Source organism: Poecilia mexicana, unplaced genomic scaffold, assembly GCF_051168715.1.
Source record: "Poecilia mexicana isolate PSO_F unplaced genomic scaffold, ASM5116871v1 scaffold_12, whole genome shotgun sequence".
NCBI lineage: Eukaryota > Metazoa > Chordata > Actinopteri > Cyprinodontiformes > Poeciliidae > Poecilia > Poecilia mexicana.
The window spans coordinates 2604805-2620891 of NW_028263381.1; the positions used below are offsets into that span (position 1 = coordinate 2604805).

At 37.9% G+C, this 16087-nt stretch overlaps 1 protein-coding gene across 1 annotated transcript; it reads left to right on the plus strand.

Annotated features, from left to right (window-relative positions):
• Window positions 1–1014: 1014 nt before the first annotated feature.
• pargl (poly (ADP-ribose) glycohydrolase, like) lies at window positions 1015–15989 on the plus strand. The gene is made up of 16 exons (XM_014982683.2): window positions 1015–1165; window positions 2957–3432; window positions 7227–7364; window positions 8257–8349; window positions 8795–8866; window positions 8957–9037; window positions 9708–9868; window positions 9954–10033; window positions 10121–10193; window positions 11253–11328; window positions 11423–11570; window positions 12410–12488; window positions 12579–12687; window positions 13493–13592; window positions 13763–13891; window positions 15539–15989. The coding sequence occupies exons 2-16, from the start codon at window positions 2959–2961 to the stop codon at window positions 15640–15642; spliced, it is 1917 nt and encodes a 638-aa protein (XP_014838169.2). The 5' UTR covers window positions 1015–1165; window positions 2957–2958; the 3' UTR covers window positions 15643–15989.
• Window positions 15990–16087: the final 98 nt, after the last annotated feature.

Here is a 16087-nt window from a genome sequence, read left to right on the forward strand (position 1 = left end):
CATAAGATTCAGTTTAAATTAAAAGCTTATCTCTAATAATACAAAGGCGATCTTGTGAAAAACCTGGTGTTAACTCACATATTCTGGCTCACTACTGCCATCCTCTGTTGAAAAGCAAACACAGCAAACTCAGTGAAATCTTTATGTTGTGTCTAAAAGAACAGCAAAAAACATTTTCATTGTTTTTTGCTGTTTTTTTAATTTACTCTATGATTATGATTAATTGTGAGGAGATTATGTCTAGTTCTTGAACAGACACAAACTAACTAACTGCTAATGTATTTCACATCTCATAATCCATGATGTACCATGCTTGTTTCAAGGATTATTTTGGTCTAACTCTACACTAAAATTTTATAGTATGTTTGTATGTGTGTTTGTTATTTTATTAGTAAATCCAGTAACTTCTCGTCCATTTCTCTGGGCAGTTTTTATAAGATGGAGGTCAAAATTTAAAGAGTTTGCCAAAAATGTTCTTATAAGTCATCTCTGCATTTTCACTCACTTACCTTGATATTACATTCATAGTCTATTGAGTTAGATACAATGTTATCCCACCCTTTGCAGCTATAACAGAACACACCCGGGATAATTTTTCACAAGTGTTAGGAATACAATTCTGTAATTCTTTGAACTTTATTCCAAGACAGCATTTGTGAAGTCAGATTCGGATGTTTAAGAGAAAGTCAGTCTCGCATTAAATTTAAGTTCTGCCACCACAAACTTGCTAATCCAATGTTTTTAGTGATTTAACATGTCAAAGCAAAGCGAGGAAAACTTTTTAATATTAGTTTTCTGAGGCATTAGTCTTGTTCACACACTGGAACTGGACTGAATTATATAAGATAATTTCTAGAGATGTGAGGTGTTTTACATGATGGTTGGGTCCTCAAAACATTCTTAGTTTTCATCATCCGATAAAACTATCAATGTTTTATCGGATGATAAAACATTCCAGTACTCTCCACATATGACCAACTCCAAATTTTCTTTCAAGGTTGTGCGCAGCCGCAGTTGGTTTCAGTTCACTTTCGTTTTCGATTCTAATCTAAAGTAAGCTGAACTGTTTTCCTCCAGTCCAGGGGGCGTTCACATCGAGGAAGACAACTCTTTTAGACAGAATTACACGACATCCGAATAAACCCAACGCAGTCTTTGACTAAAGGTGAGTTTTATAGCAGAATGTTTGCTAAATTAAATATATTACCGACGGCTACATGTGGGCACGCGCCTGTCTTTCGGAGTTTTGATTGAGGTCAATGTTTGGTTCGGAAAAATAACCTCGACCGTAAAGCTAAAGAGGTCAAATTACACTGGACTGCTTTATCAGTTCACCTCCAGCCGAATGATTCCCGTCACTGAGATGCTTGAGCTTCGACTTGTGTTTTCTGTCATTATCCACATGTGCATAGACTTTCAGTTTCATTATTGCTTCTTTGGGAAATTTCTTTATTGTTTACTTTATTTCTAGTCTTAGTTTATCGCCTAGATTTGGTTCTTAGTTTGTTGTTGTATCTCATTTTGTGTTTCTTAAGATGTTGGCGTTCTTAGTTAATGTTCTGTTTTAATTATTTAGTTTTTGTTCAGTCAATTAGCTTTCGTTATTTATTTAGCTTTTAGTTCCTTTGATTTGTTCCTTTAGTTTTATAGTTTTTCCTTCTTCCCTCTGATAGCCATAATGCTCCTTTTTCCAGTTTTCCCCCATTTCCTCTTCTCTAGCTGTCCCCACTCATGTGTAATTAGCTCTTCTGATTCCTTCTTCTCTTCCACAACTTCCACAGTACTTAAGATCCTCTCTCCTTCAGTTTTTGCTGGATTTTTTTGGTTTGCTCTGTTGGTCTGTTGCTGGGTGTGGGGTGTATGCTTATGCTTTACTTATATCTCAACATTCCAACAACTGAGAAAGAATTTGGCTTACAAAGCTATTCATGAAAGATGACTTACAAGATTAGTTTCTACAGAAACCCCAAAAGTAGAACCGACATTTCACTGGCATCAATGAGAAGTCCTAAATGAAGTAAAAAATGTACCATGAAGAAATTTGCAAGAAGAAAGAGACGATGTAAAACAAAGGTTACATGAGATTAACTTTTATAAGTAGATATGCTTGAAGTCATCTCAACCTAAAACTGATTTGAGGTGACAAACATATTCATATTGTTTATTCTAGTTGAAGAAAAAGTACTTATGTAAAAGAAAAAAAAGTATTTTTTTAACATTAAAAAACTATTCAAATAATCTTGAACAATTATTTCAAAATTGTTCAAAATTTTTAAATGTAACCCTGAAATGTACAGTTTTAATAAACAACTGTGCATTGTTTACAGTTGTATCATAGGTGGCAAAAAACCCAACATTTTCTGCCACCTATGATACAAATTAAGTCTTTGGATAACTCCACAAAAATATTCTAGGAACACAAAATGGAATAATTTTACTCCTTTGTTCACAGTTGTTGATTCTGATTCAGAATATTCTATATATATTGAATACTGGACATTCTATTAGATATTTATTGATATTAATCACATGTCAGATTTAGTAGATAAATGTCTTAGAAAGATTTTATTGATACTTATTACAAAGAGATTTGTTTGTCAGTTAAAAACAGGATCAGTGAAGGTGACAGACTCCTAAAATTTTTGTCGCAACATAATTCAGAAAACAGACCTCAGATCAAGAAACAACATAGAACTGAACTCCTTCCTTCCTGTTTCTAGTCTGAAAACTTCATACTTTATGCACTGAAACTGGCAACAATCATGTTAATAGACACTATATGTGCTAACAGCTTCAATAAGAGACTTATTATATCAGAAGTTAAAATAAACAGCTTATTGCTACTGTTATCATTGTTATTAGTACATGTTGGTTTTTGAGAAATGTCTGACTGGGAATATCTTGGGATTAACCAGAGAACATAAAACTCCTGATCACCTTCTCTTGTTTCCCGCAGACATGGAAAATAAAAACCATCGCAATAACAGCTCCCAGGTCAAAGAATGCATCTTTAATTCTCTGCACAGTGAAAAGGAAAAGCCCAAAAATGAAAACCAGCAGAACGGCAAGGATGGCTCAACCCAGGCCAGCTCCCCTGATCCATCCACATCTGGACACAACTACATTCAGAACACAAGAAAGACAAGCAAACACGATGGAGACAGCTGCAATGAGGACGCAAGAAAGACAAGCAAATGCGATGGAGACAGTTGCAACGAGGACGCAAGAAAGACAACCAAACGCGATGAAGACAGCTGCAACGAGGATGGAAGTAAGACAGCCAAACACATGCCTGTGGGGACGGCGCATGGTGAGGAGCGCAGTGAAGTCGGCTTGTCGTGTTGCCAGCTGGATGAACTGAAGATGCTTCCACAGTGTGACATCAAACTGGGAAAACTGACCTTCTCAAAGTCTCACACCGTCCTCATAGATGTGAGTTGTTTCTGCCTTTCTCTCTGTCTTTTTTGTTCTGAACAAGGAATAAGTAGGACGTCTTCATTTACATTTACCTGTTGGAAAAATATACAGTGGTGTGAAAAAGTGTTTGCCCCCTTCCTCATTTCCTGATTTTTTGCATATTTGTCACACTTAAGTGTTTCGGAACATCAAACCAACTTAAACAATAGTCAAGGACAACACAAGTAAACACAAAATGCAATTTGTAAATGAAGGTATTTATTATTAAAGGAGAAAAAAATCCAAACCATCATGGCCCTGTGTGAAAAAGTGATTGCGCCCTAAACCTAATAACTGGTTGGGCCACCCTTAGCAGCAACAACTTCAACCAAGCGTTTGCGATAACTTGCAATGAGTCTTTTACAGCGTTCTGGAGAAATTTTGGCCCACTCATCTATGCAGAATTGTTCTAATTCAGTTACATTAGAGGGTTTTCGAGCATGAACGGCCTTTTTAAGGTCATACCACAACATCTCAATAGGATTCAGGTCACGACTTTGGCTAGGCCACTCCAAAGTCTTCATTTTGTTTTTCTTCAGCCATTCAGTGGTGGACTTGCTGGTGTGTTTAGGATCATTGTCCTGCTGCAGAACCCAAGTTCGTTTCAGCTTGAGTTCACGAACAGATGGTCGGACATTCTCCTTCAGGATCTTTTGGTAGACAGCAGAATTCATAGTTCCATTTATCACAGCAAGTCTTCCAGGTCCTGACGCAGCAAAACAGCCCCAGACCATCACACTACCACCTCCATATTTTACTGTTGGTATAATGTTTTTTTTTTTCTGAAATGCAGTGTTGCTTTTACGCCAGATGTAATGGGACACATGCCTTCCAAAGAGTTCCACTTTTGTCTCATCGGTCCACAGAATGTTTTCCCAAAAGTCTTGGGGATCATCAAGATGCGTTTTGGAAAAATTGAGATGAGCTTTAATGTTCTTTTTGCTCAGCAGTGGTTTTCTTCTTGGAACTCTGCCATGCAGGCCATTTTTGCCCAGTCTTTTTCTGATGGTGGAGGCATGAACGCTGACCTTAACTGAGGCAAGTGAGGCCTGCAGTTCTTTGGACGTTGTTGTGGGGTCTTTTGTGACCTCTTGGATGAGTCGTCGCTGCGGCCTTGGGGTAATTTTAGGCGGCCGGCCACTCCTGGGAAGGTTCACCATTGTTCCATGTCTTCGCCATTTGTGGATAATGGCTCTCACTGTGGTTCGCTGGATTCCCAAATGGCTTTCTAACCCTTTCCAGACTGATAGATCTTAATTACTGTCTTTCTCAATTGTTCCTGAATTTCTTTGGATCTCAGCATGATGTGTAGCTTTTAAGGATCTTTTGGTGGACTTTACTGTGTCAGGCAGCTCCTATTTAAGTGATGTCTTGATTGAAAACAGGTGTGGCAATAATCAGGCCTGGGTGTGGCTTAGGGCTGTTGTAAACGAATATTTTAGTAATCGAGTAATCTATCGATTATTCTTACGATTAATCGAGTAATCGGATAAAAAAAATTACAAAATGAAATATTGGTAAATCTGGCATAATACCGGTGTTACTATCAGATATCAGTATCAGTCCAATTTTTCATATTTGAGCATCCCTAACAGTTGCTTTTTTGTAGTTTAGAAAACTAACCTGTAACAATAATAGCTCACTTTCTAAGTTAACCAGAAGAAAAGTTATAGAAAAATCTGAAACTATATTGAATTTAATAACAAAGAGGCAGGCTCACAAATATGCTTATAAAAATGTCTACAATCCAGCTTTTAGTTTAATCTTCAGTGAGTTTAATAGATTAATTAAACTCACCTTGCCACCTAACCTGTCACGCTTTGGGTTTGAAAATACGGGAAATGCCGCCTGGAGTGGGAGGAGAGGGCGAATGAACGAACGTAAGATGGGGTGGAGGGGAGGAAATAGACCAGCGGACTGACGAACCGTTAGACCGGGGGACGAACACGGGGGAAGCAATACGGGATATTTACGACACCTTCACTGGTCACACTCAGAAACTCATCTACCAGCCATGTACGATGCGCTCCGCCACCCGTTTCTTCAGACCGGGATATGAAATTTATTGTGCGGTTCGTCGGTAAAGCTACATTTACACGGTAAGCATCAGCTACTCAGCCACCCGCCCTGTTCAGTCTATCCGCTCACCTCAGCGCTCTTCCCGCCGTTCGCTTTCAACGAGCAGCCCCGGAGGAGAAATGCTGCCGTACTCCAGGCATTCCCCCAGTCATTTTAAGGATGCTTATTGGTTCCCCAAAAACGATAAAAAGTCGGGCATTATCATCAATCAATAAAATCCCCACGGGCCAATCTTGAAGACTGGACTTTATGCCGCTGAGACTTAGCTTTTGTCAACAACTCAGAGGCGGAAGTGAGAGCTCCGCGCAACGCAAATGAAGTCCCGGCCGGAACACGTGCGCTAACTAATAAAACATAAATTAACGAAGCTTCGAGGCAGGTAAATTTTCCTCGAGGAATTTTAGTAATCGAGGTACTCGAATCATTCGAGGAATCGTTTCAGCCCTAGTGTGGCTAGAGAAATTGAACTCAGGTGTTAAAAACCACAGTTATAGTATATTTTAATGAGGGGGGCAATCGCTTTTTCACACAGGGCCATGATGGTTTGGATTTTTTTTCTCGTTTAATAATAAACACCTTCATTTACAAATTGCATTTTGTGTTTACTTGTGTTGTCCTTGACTATTGTTTGAATTGGTTTGATGTTCCGAAACACGTAAGTGTGACAAACATGCAACAAAACAGGAAATGAGGAAGGGGGCAAACACGTATATATACATATCCAAAGTAGGGCGGTGACTATTGATTATTCTGTTGATTATTCTGACGATTCATTGGGAAAAATTGGGTTACATTCTGCAAATTTTTCATCTAAGCCTTTTTTTTTATGCAATATTAGAAATACACTAATAAAATGCTAATAAATATACACAATAATGTTTTTAAATAAACTAAAATGCAAGAAAATCTGATGATATTTTTTTAGATTAATCAATAATTGGGTAGCATTTAGATAGCTTGTTAGATTTTTGTCACAGAATTTGAACAAAGTGAAGGTAAACCTGTGCTGCTCCAGGAGTTCTGGGTACAACATATTTACAAAGAATATTTTTTGTCATAAATGCAAAATGCAAAATTTTTGGCTCATGTAGTTTTGGCTTAATTACTGCTTTGATTGTGTTCTTCTTTCATCAGTTAACCTTTTTAGTGGGTCTGTATAGTCCAATTAATGATTAATTTATTACTAAATTAGTTGGCGATTACTTTGGTAATCGATTCAGCATGATTAATTTGATTTATCGTTTCAACTGTAATCCAAAGTAAAATAGTTATTTTTTTAATAAAATCTTTTCTTCATAAAAACACACTAATTCCAAATGTAGTGATTTTGGGTTGGGGACCTGACTGACTGGGAATAGCTTAAATTGCAAATACTTGACACCCCATATGAACATGTTTATAATTTCCTAATTTAATAGTTTAAATACCAGACATACCTTAATATGCAGTAATGTTGTTGAAACTGCCTTAGCACTAATTTGGAGTTATGTTTCCTAGAAAAATCCCCGAATAATGAACTGAGGAGCGGCTGGGATCCACCTTACATAACATCTCGATCAATAATTAAGCCATTTAAAAGCATTTATTAAATGCTTTTTGAAGCCTAACCTTCAATAGAGGTTAGGCTTATTGCATAATAATAAAACCGTGTTCCAGACAGAATCATTTCTCTTCTCATGTTTGCTTTTCAGGTGGCTTCCTTCAGTTGCGGGGCGATTGTTCCTCAGGATGGGAGAGACCTGTGGCTCAGTAGCTTTGTTAAGATGCCGTGTTCACCATCGAGCGTCTCACCGAAACCAGACATACAGTTTGGTACCTTTACATTCAAGGTGAAGAATTAATGAAATCACATTTAGACAGTTTCATAAGGTCATCCAGACTTTGTACTTCTAGTGTTTCAGAGTAAAGACAAGGTTTTATGACCTACTGTGAAGGGGTTAAGAGACGTTTTGCTGTGCAGCAGAGCTTCTTCTCCAGATAAGGAATATTTGCTGACACCGGGGAAAGAACAAAAATTCTAACACATAAAAGAAAGGTATAGCAGGTAAAAAGTCAAATCAAAGATCCCAGAAATCAGTCTCTTTAAACAATCAGACTTTTCTTTTTTTTACTGATCTTTGTTAAACTGATCTTTGCACTTATAGCATCTGGACTTAAACAGATAGTTTCCAGCAGTTTCTGAAAATAAATGGTGAAGGTTCTAATGTAATGTTGAATTTAATGAAAAACACCTTCATGTTTATGTCTGCATGTAGACCTCAAAGGGACGGTACCCGTTTTGTACTTCTTTCATTTACTCACTTTGTCATTCACAAAACAACCTTTTCACTGACTCTAGTTGTAACAGCAGCAACTAGTGCTCTTGGAAAAAGTTTGACTTGAAGGAGTTTGAAGTGGTAGAAATCAGCTTGTATGTTAGTTTGACTCCCAAATGAGAACTTTTCCCTGATTCTCCAAACTGATATTGCTCTGACTGATTTCTACTACAGGTAAGATACTGACAGCTCATAACTGCAACACATAACCCTGCAGCTTCCATGAATTGAACTGTTCTATGAACACAATGTATTCTACTACCTGATTTAGCTTTAAAATAATAAAAAATAGGAGCAGGTCTTGAAGGAGCCGGGTTATATTTTGTCCTCAAATTTCTCAACTTTTGGTGAAATAAAGCAGATTTTTTAAATATGTTAAAAATGTAAAAAGTAAATGATGTTGCAGAGTCATTCGGGCCCAGTGTCGAGGTGGAGCCTGATCTCTGAGCAGCTCCGTGCTGTGGCCAAGAAGAAAGCAGCAAAAGCCGAAGAGGTGCAGGTATGGTTGAACTAGGGACGTCACTAAAGATTGCTTTAATAATCGATTAATTCTGATGATTAATCCATTAATCAGATAAAAACAAATTGACACATTCTACAGATTTTTCATACAAACCTTTTTCAATTCAATGTTAGAACTATATTAGAAATAATTCACAAATAATTCAATTCCTATTTTAAGTAAGAAAATCATAGTTTTATTTCCTGAAATAAAGATTTTCTTCAGTGAATTTGAACCAGGTGAGGCTAAAACTGCCACCTGAGGACTTCTGGGTATAACGTATTTACAGACAACACTGTGTTTCTGTCTTAATTGCAGAAACACACATTCAGATGGATGGATGGATTAGTTGACAATTATTTCACTGATGGATTAGTCATTATTAATACTATGATTATACTAACTCTCTGATGTTTGACTCTGGTTACTTGTCTCCCATCAGAAAGCCATCCTCAGATACAACCCCAGGTATGAACGAGAGTGGTCTTTTGACGCACTTCCCAGATACGTGAAGGTCAGTGGTCACCTCTTAAAACTGACCTGATGAGTTTTATGACTGATTAAAGCCTCGGGTGATGAGAAACGTTTCATGCTTTGCTTCTAGAATGATATCGAAAACCTCTACGAGAAGCTGTTTCCAAAGATTGCTGCTTTGGCCTTGATGCTGCCTGATCAAGTCAAGAAGGTACCAGTGGAGGCGTCGTTAGATGACTCATTACCAAACAGACAGGGAAGAGTCAGAGGCCTAGACTGAAATTGTACTGAACTCACAAAAACAAAAGACTTCAGTTCTGGATTGGACTCATACTTTAAAGACTTTAGACTCGACTCGGAATCAGTTAACGAGGATGAAATTAAGCCTGGAAATGTAGTTAATTGAGTTAATGGTCAATTTTGTCGCTTCAGTTCTGGTCCAGCAAGATTAATAAGCCATGTTAACTGGACCTAAAGCTAAACTGCTCTTTTGTTGCTACGTTGCTATGCAGTAAAACTAAGCCGTAATCTGAGAAGAAAAAAAATTGGCATGTGGAAAGAACCAAACAAAACAAAAGTAGCCCTTCATGCTAACATTAGCATAGCATGATAGATATAAAGGTAAAAATGAAGAAGGATGTATTTCTGCTTGTACATAAAACACACAAAATAAAGCTAATTAACAACTGTACAAGCATGAGTCCATATGCAGTGTAGGAGTATCCCATTCAGCTGCATTTTCATCTGCTGCGACCCTGTAAGGCAGCCAGACCCGCCCTAGTGTTTGCTTGTATGGAAAAGAAAAAGTACAGTGACATTCATTTTATGTTTAATGTCATTGTCCAAATGCCATGAGTGTAATAGTTTGTGTCTGTGTCCAGCCCATCCCTCTGCTGCAGCGCCACAAACCAGCCTCCATCACTTTGTCCCAGGTTCAGATTTCCTGTCTGCTCGCCAACGCCTTCTACTGCACCTTCCCTCACCGCAACACCACCAGCTCCAACGCAGAATACCACAACTACCCGTTCATAAACTTCAGCAGGTCAGCAGGCGCAGCGTCGCCGCTGCTCCTTACTGCTGCTCTGTCTTTATTTAACATCCCCACTGATTCTTCTGATTCTGCTCAGATTGTTTGGAAACTGGTCAGAGCGGAAGAACCAGAAGTTCAAGGCCATCATGCACTACTTTAATGTGATGACAAACGAGAGTGAGTGCAGACCTCGGACCGTGAACGCGTGTTCGCGGGGTACGTACGTCGCAGGAGGTTTGTGACAATCTGCTGATTTCTCTGTAGAAGCTAAACCAGAAGGCCTGGTGACGTTCGAGAGGCGGTGGCTCAGCGACGCAGAAGCTCCGGACTGGGGAAAGTAATGTCTGATGTTAATTAATACAAAAAACGAAAACATTCTCACATCAGTGATGCTGTTACACATTTCATTACTTTTGGTAGCATTGATTGAAAGAATTTTATTTTTTAAAAAATCATAGCTTATAAGTCAGTACTTAGCTTTGATACTTCATAATTTCTGGAAATCATTCTGGAAATCTACCAACTGATGACCCTTTGTCGCTATATTAGTCTCTTTTGCACAATTTTTTCTACTGCTGTTCATCTCGTCAAACATCCTGAGAGGATATAAGTTGTGAGTTGACGGTATATAAGTGACCCGAATTGACCTAATGGAAACGGATGATTCATTGTGGTGAACACTGAACGGGAAACAGAGGAAGAAAACATGAAGACTTGAGGTTTCCTTGTCCTATTAGAATTTGCTACAGATTCTCCTAAGAGATTAACAAAGTGAATCGACATGTATCTGATGCTTTTGCACATTCACATCTGAGCAATGAGAAAATTAAAAATGCAGAGCTTTAAAGTGTTTACAGGTTACACAGGTAAAGTTTTATGGGATTAAAATGGAGGTCTTTATTTAGGCTGGTTTTGGATTAGCATGTTGTGTATCTGTTTATCCAGAATGAACTTTGTCAGCACTGATGAAGATCTATGGGCCAAAAATGCTAAATGTAACAATAACATTCATAATTTAAACCAAATTCAGCTGTAGGTGATCACATCTTAGGGTTTGTTGTACACAGATTCAGTTCATGTGTTTTATAGAACTCCACTTCTATTAAAGGGGCAGTGTTATGTAAAATCCACTTTTTTGAGCCTTACAACATGTCAAAATATTATTCCCTCATCAAAACACATTACAAAGTCAAATGTCTTTTAAGCCATATTTGCAGCATTTTTATAATTTGTATAACAAAAACACATAACACTGCCCCTTTAATGAGAACCACTAAAGGAAGAATATATTGAAGCAGCCGTATTGTTTGTGTTTCTGTTACACTTTAGAAACATGGAACCAAACCTGTAGACCTGGTCAGCTCAGGCTGATCCACACTGCTGTGTTTTCTTGTAGGTGCCCAAACACCCTGCACAAGCTGCATGTTACATCAGAGGGCCGGATCGAGGGTGAAGGCGCACAGTTGCTTCAGGTGAGAAGGAGCCTGCAGCTCAGAGGATCCAGAGCTTCTTCAGTCCACAGCTGAGGCCTTACTGGATTCTGTGTGTGTGTGTGTGTGTGTGCAGGTGGACTTTGCTGCCAGCAGAGTAGGTGGGGGTGTCCTGGACTCCGGCCTGGTTCAGGAAGAGATCCTGTTCCTCATGAACCCGGAGCTAATCGTAGCTCGTCTCTTCACAGAGAAACTTGACAAGAATGAGTGTCTCATCATTACAGGTAGAAATGAAACACTCAGACCAGTTGTGTGTTGTGCAACTATAGGTCTAGGTTTGGCTATGAATAATAAAATGATTAATTCAGATTAAAATGACGTCGAGGCACCACATGATTATCAGGAGACGGTAGCCAAATAGTTTTCAGTCTCATTTATTTATTTACATTTAACACCAAACCTCATCAGGTAACCAAACCTGTAGACCTGGTCAGCTCAGGCTGATCCACACTGCTGTGTTTTCTTGTAGGTGCACACACACCCTGCACAAGCTGCATGTTACATATTATAATAAATTTTTTTATATGAAAGATTAAAACCAACAACCAATAAAAATTATACAATGATACCACAGTTCAGTATGAATAATGACTATTTACGGTCAAGTTTATTTTGAGAAATTTTGCAATTATGCAGGACTTCCTGCTGGTCTGTCACATGAAGTTTAAACAAAATAAATGAAGGATTTTGCCACATGTTTCAGCTATTTAATTTTTTTTTTATTTGTAAAAAAAAAAAGTATGGATATTGTGTATTATGTGACAGATACATATCCAATATACAAGTTAAAGGTTATTAAACGTTTAAGCGTTTTGTTCGATATGTTTTGGCCATAAAACAGAAGCCGCTGCAGGAAATGTACAATAAAACTTGTTCATACTCGAGGATAAATTTATTGGGTTCTGATTGGTTCTCAACCTTTCAGTTCATTTGCTGTAAACATGCACATTCTCAAGACACTCTCCTAAACGTTAAACCTAAATTCCAAGACGTTTGATCAGACCAGACCATAGCCGTGTCACATCTCACATGCTGTCTCGTGTTTTTCCTGTCTGTTCCTCAGGTACGCAGCAGTTCAGCTGTTACTCTGGTTTCAGTGACAGCTTTCAGTGGGTGGGCCCTTATGATGATCACCTTGAAAGGTGTGACATGTTTAAAAAAACAAACAAACAAAAAACTAGAACGTTTTCAGTTTGTGCTGGTTTTCTGATTTCTTTTAACTTTTTCTGCAGAGACGAGTGGCGTCGGTTGAAGCGGCAGATTCTGGCCATCGACGCCTGTCACTTCAGACATCCCATGGAACAGTACAACATGGAGAAAGTTAGACGGGAACTGAACAAGGTCAGTCACTGTGCTGACCACAGTACTCTAATATCCCGTTTGGAGCTTTGGGTTGTGGATAAATGCTACACTGGTTTAGTTCACATCTGTTGGATAGAACTTTTCTGTGTTCGTTCTGAAAACTTCACCACCTTTTTCCTCAGGAGTTCCTCAAGGTTGAATTCTCAGTCCTCTCTTTTTTTCATTATACCTTCTCGTTTTAGAGTTGATTTGAAGATATCATGGCATCCCTTTTAAGTTTTATGCATACGACTCAAGATTTATTTCTCCCTATTTCCACCCAGGCTCCCTTTAATCTCAGAGCCTTGAGAACGTCCTGGTCTGGATGGCCTTGAATTCTCTGATCTTTAATGAAAAGAAAACAGATGGGGTTTTCTTTAGTCCTAACAGATACACACACAAACACACACACACACACACACACGCACACACACACACACACACACACACCCCTATTCCAAACCTATGTTAAACATCAGGTTAGAAATCTCAGCGTAACCATGGATTCTGGTTCAATGTTCAACAAACAGGTCAGCTCTGTGTCAGCAGTCTTGCTTCTGTCTTTCTATTTCAGCAGTTTTAGAACTTTGGTTGAACAAGTTGTTTCTTAAACGTGCTTTATAAATAAAGATTAATTTAGATTTGTTCGACTGAATGCAGAGGAGGTTCCGATCACGTAATGCAAAGTGTGTTTCTTGCTGGTATAACTTAGCTCAAATCTGATCGAATGGACTTTGCCATATTAGTTCAATGTTTTTACATTTCAAGTTGTTTTTTTGTTTTTTTTGCCTGTGTGTTTTCCTAGGCTTACTGCGGGTTCAAAGGTCACCATGGTCATGAAGAGCCAGACATCGCCACAGGAAAGTGGGGCTGTGGAGCCTTCAATGGAGACCCAGAACTCAAAGGTAAACTCTGTTACTCTAAAATTGGGTCTGTATTATTATTATTACAATTCCCTGAAAAGATATTCCACCTTTAAGCCCGGAGCTAAAACAGGGAAATATTTTCTGTATTTGGCTGTTTTTTTTATCTGACACAGAGTGATTGAGTGATGTTGCTATGTGTTGGTTTGCAGCTGTGATCCAGCTGATGGCAGCAGCACAGGCCAGGCGGGGTTTGGCCTTCTTCACGTTTGGAGACCACCATCTGTGCAGAAGGCTGCAGCAAACGTACCACCTGCTGGTCACACAGAAAATGACAGTTGGTGAGACATTTCATGACAGAAAGCCAAGTTGAAGTTTTTGCTGAAGTCGTTGTCATGACTATGAATGGTGTGTGTGTTTACTTTGAGACAAAAAGTGAAAAAACTGCTAAGTTTAATGAAAAAAATAAGTACAAGTTTATCTTAATGACAAATAATAGGACAACTACATTGGGAAGACATCAGTTGAAAACTGGAATAATTAACAAAACAAAGGCTGACCCTTCAGATGACCTTTAAAATCAACATTTGTCTCTATAAAAAATGTCAGCTTCCCAAAGCTCACCGTACGGACAATAAATATATTGAAACTAGTTCAATCTGGGGGTGCAGTGGCGGTCCAGGGGTTAACCACCACCCACATAAGGAGGTCTTAGACCTCTACATGGCTGTCGCAGGTTCTGTTCCCGGCCTGGTGGCCCTTTCTGTAGGTCTTCCCTCTCTCTCATTACCTACTTTCCTGTGAATCCACTATCAAATAAAAGCCACTAGAGCCAATAAAACCTTGGAAATATTACATTTTTTTAAAAGCACACCATTCCCAAACGTCAGTAGCAAAACATGCTAATCATTTCAGTTGATATGTCTCATTACAGAAAACAGTAGAAAGTCTGAGATTTTGTATCACCGTCAGAATTGGGAACAACACCGCCCTCTGGTGGACAAACATAAAAATAAAAAAATTGATGGCTAGAATGAAATTTACACAAAAGTACTCATTTTATTCCCTGAAAAAAGGTAAGGTAATAAGCTGAAATTCTTTACTGTTGGTGTGTTATATTTTCTGAAGACCTTCTTAAATAATAGGTCATCACTTTCAAAAAATAGGAAGGTTTTACACTGATACAGTTAAGATCAAAATTATTCATACTGGCATATTTAGGTTTAAATTAATCTTAGTTTTACTAGGAGTTTTTTTTCCCTTGATGTTCTGTTAGCAGAGTTTCAAAGATCTAAAGTGACAGTAAAATCATGCAAAAAGTTGAACAGTAAGCACAAGAAAAGTTTGATGTTTGATTGCTATAGTGTCAGGAAAGATTTTTTCATTGATTATTGGAAAAGGTATAAATAATTTTTGATGTGCTGTTTTTAAATTTAGAATGTGAAGAACATTTTACGTCATTGTATCATTTTTATTTATTATTATTATTGTTTTCTGAGAGATTTGTGTTTCATTTCCTATAAGAAACAAGCTTCTTGGTTGAATAAAAATAATTTAAAATTATTTTTAAACACAAACCTTTAGAAAAATGTTCCAGCCTCTCAGAGTCAGTAGTATTCGTGTTGCTGTTGCTCTTCTCTTGCACACCTTTCAGTAAATTATTTGTCATGTAGAAATATAATTTCTTTCAACCAATGATAGTTCTGATTTAAATTGGGACCACTTTTATTAAGGTCAAAAGTACAAAAATATAAACCAATTATGCAAACAGTTTGGGTCACGTTCCCCACACTGGAAAACTAGAGAATAGTCAGATTCATAACTCAGTTCTCCATACGCAGGTTTATTTTTGATGGGATTTGATTTAAATGTTGAGATGTTTCTTCACATAGTTTACTATTTACTTCAAAAATGGTAAAGTTAATAGTACTGGCAGAACTAATTTTTTTAATCTACTTCATGTTCTGTTTTTTTTTTATTTTTTTCAGGCCAGCTGTACAGACATCTGGAGAAGTACTGTGCTCTACGTAACAAACCCAATTTCCATGAGGGTTTGTTCGACTACCTGACAAAAACCCAGAGTCAGCTCTGAGGCATTCTGCTCTATGTGCAACTGAAGGAATTAGTTTATAATGAAGAAACCAGTAATTCTGAAATATGCTTTTTGCACATTTTGACACTGTGATTGAGAACAAACGGTAACGCATCAGGGCGTTAAGCCAGTCTAAAATGATTAACCAATCAAATTATATTCATGGTTCTTAGAAGCTGCCAGAGCCTGAATGACCAAACATCTCATCACTGAATGTTCGCTCCTGATAAATGGAGCTTCGTTTTTAGTTCTATTTGTGTTAAACGGTGAGTGTTCTGTAGTATTATCTTATCTTATCCAGATGTTTCTGGACCAGAGAATTTGCAAAATAAACCAAACTAGAATAATTTTTTTGTGTGTTCTAACAAGTTTTCTCTAATTCTACTCACTGTCTGGATTACACTACAGATTTCATTTACATTAGTTTTGCTTCCTCAGTGAAATA

Bases quoted from the DNA above. Each gene is read 5' to 3' on its own strand.
- pargl (XM_014982683.2), top strand. From the start codon at position 2,959: ATGGAAAATAAAAACCATCGCAATAACAGCTCCCAGGTCAAAGAATGC. The intron at 10,194-11,252 runs GTAATGTCTGAT...GTTTTCTTGTAG, and splicing joins GAAGCTCCGGACTGGGGAAA to GTGCCCAAACACCCTGCACA. The intron at 13,892-15,538 runs GTGAGACATTTC...TATTTTTTTCAG, and splicing joins CACACAGAAAATGACAGTTG to GCCAGCTGTACAGACATCTG.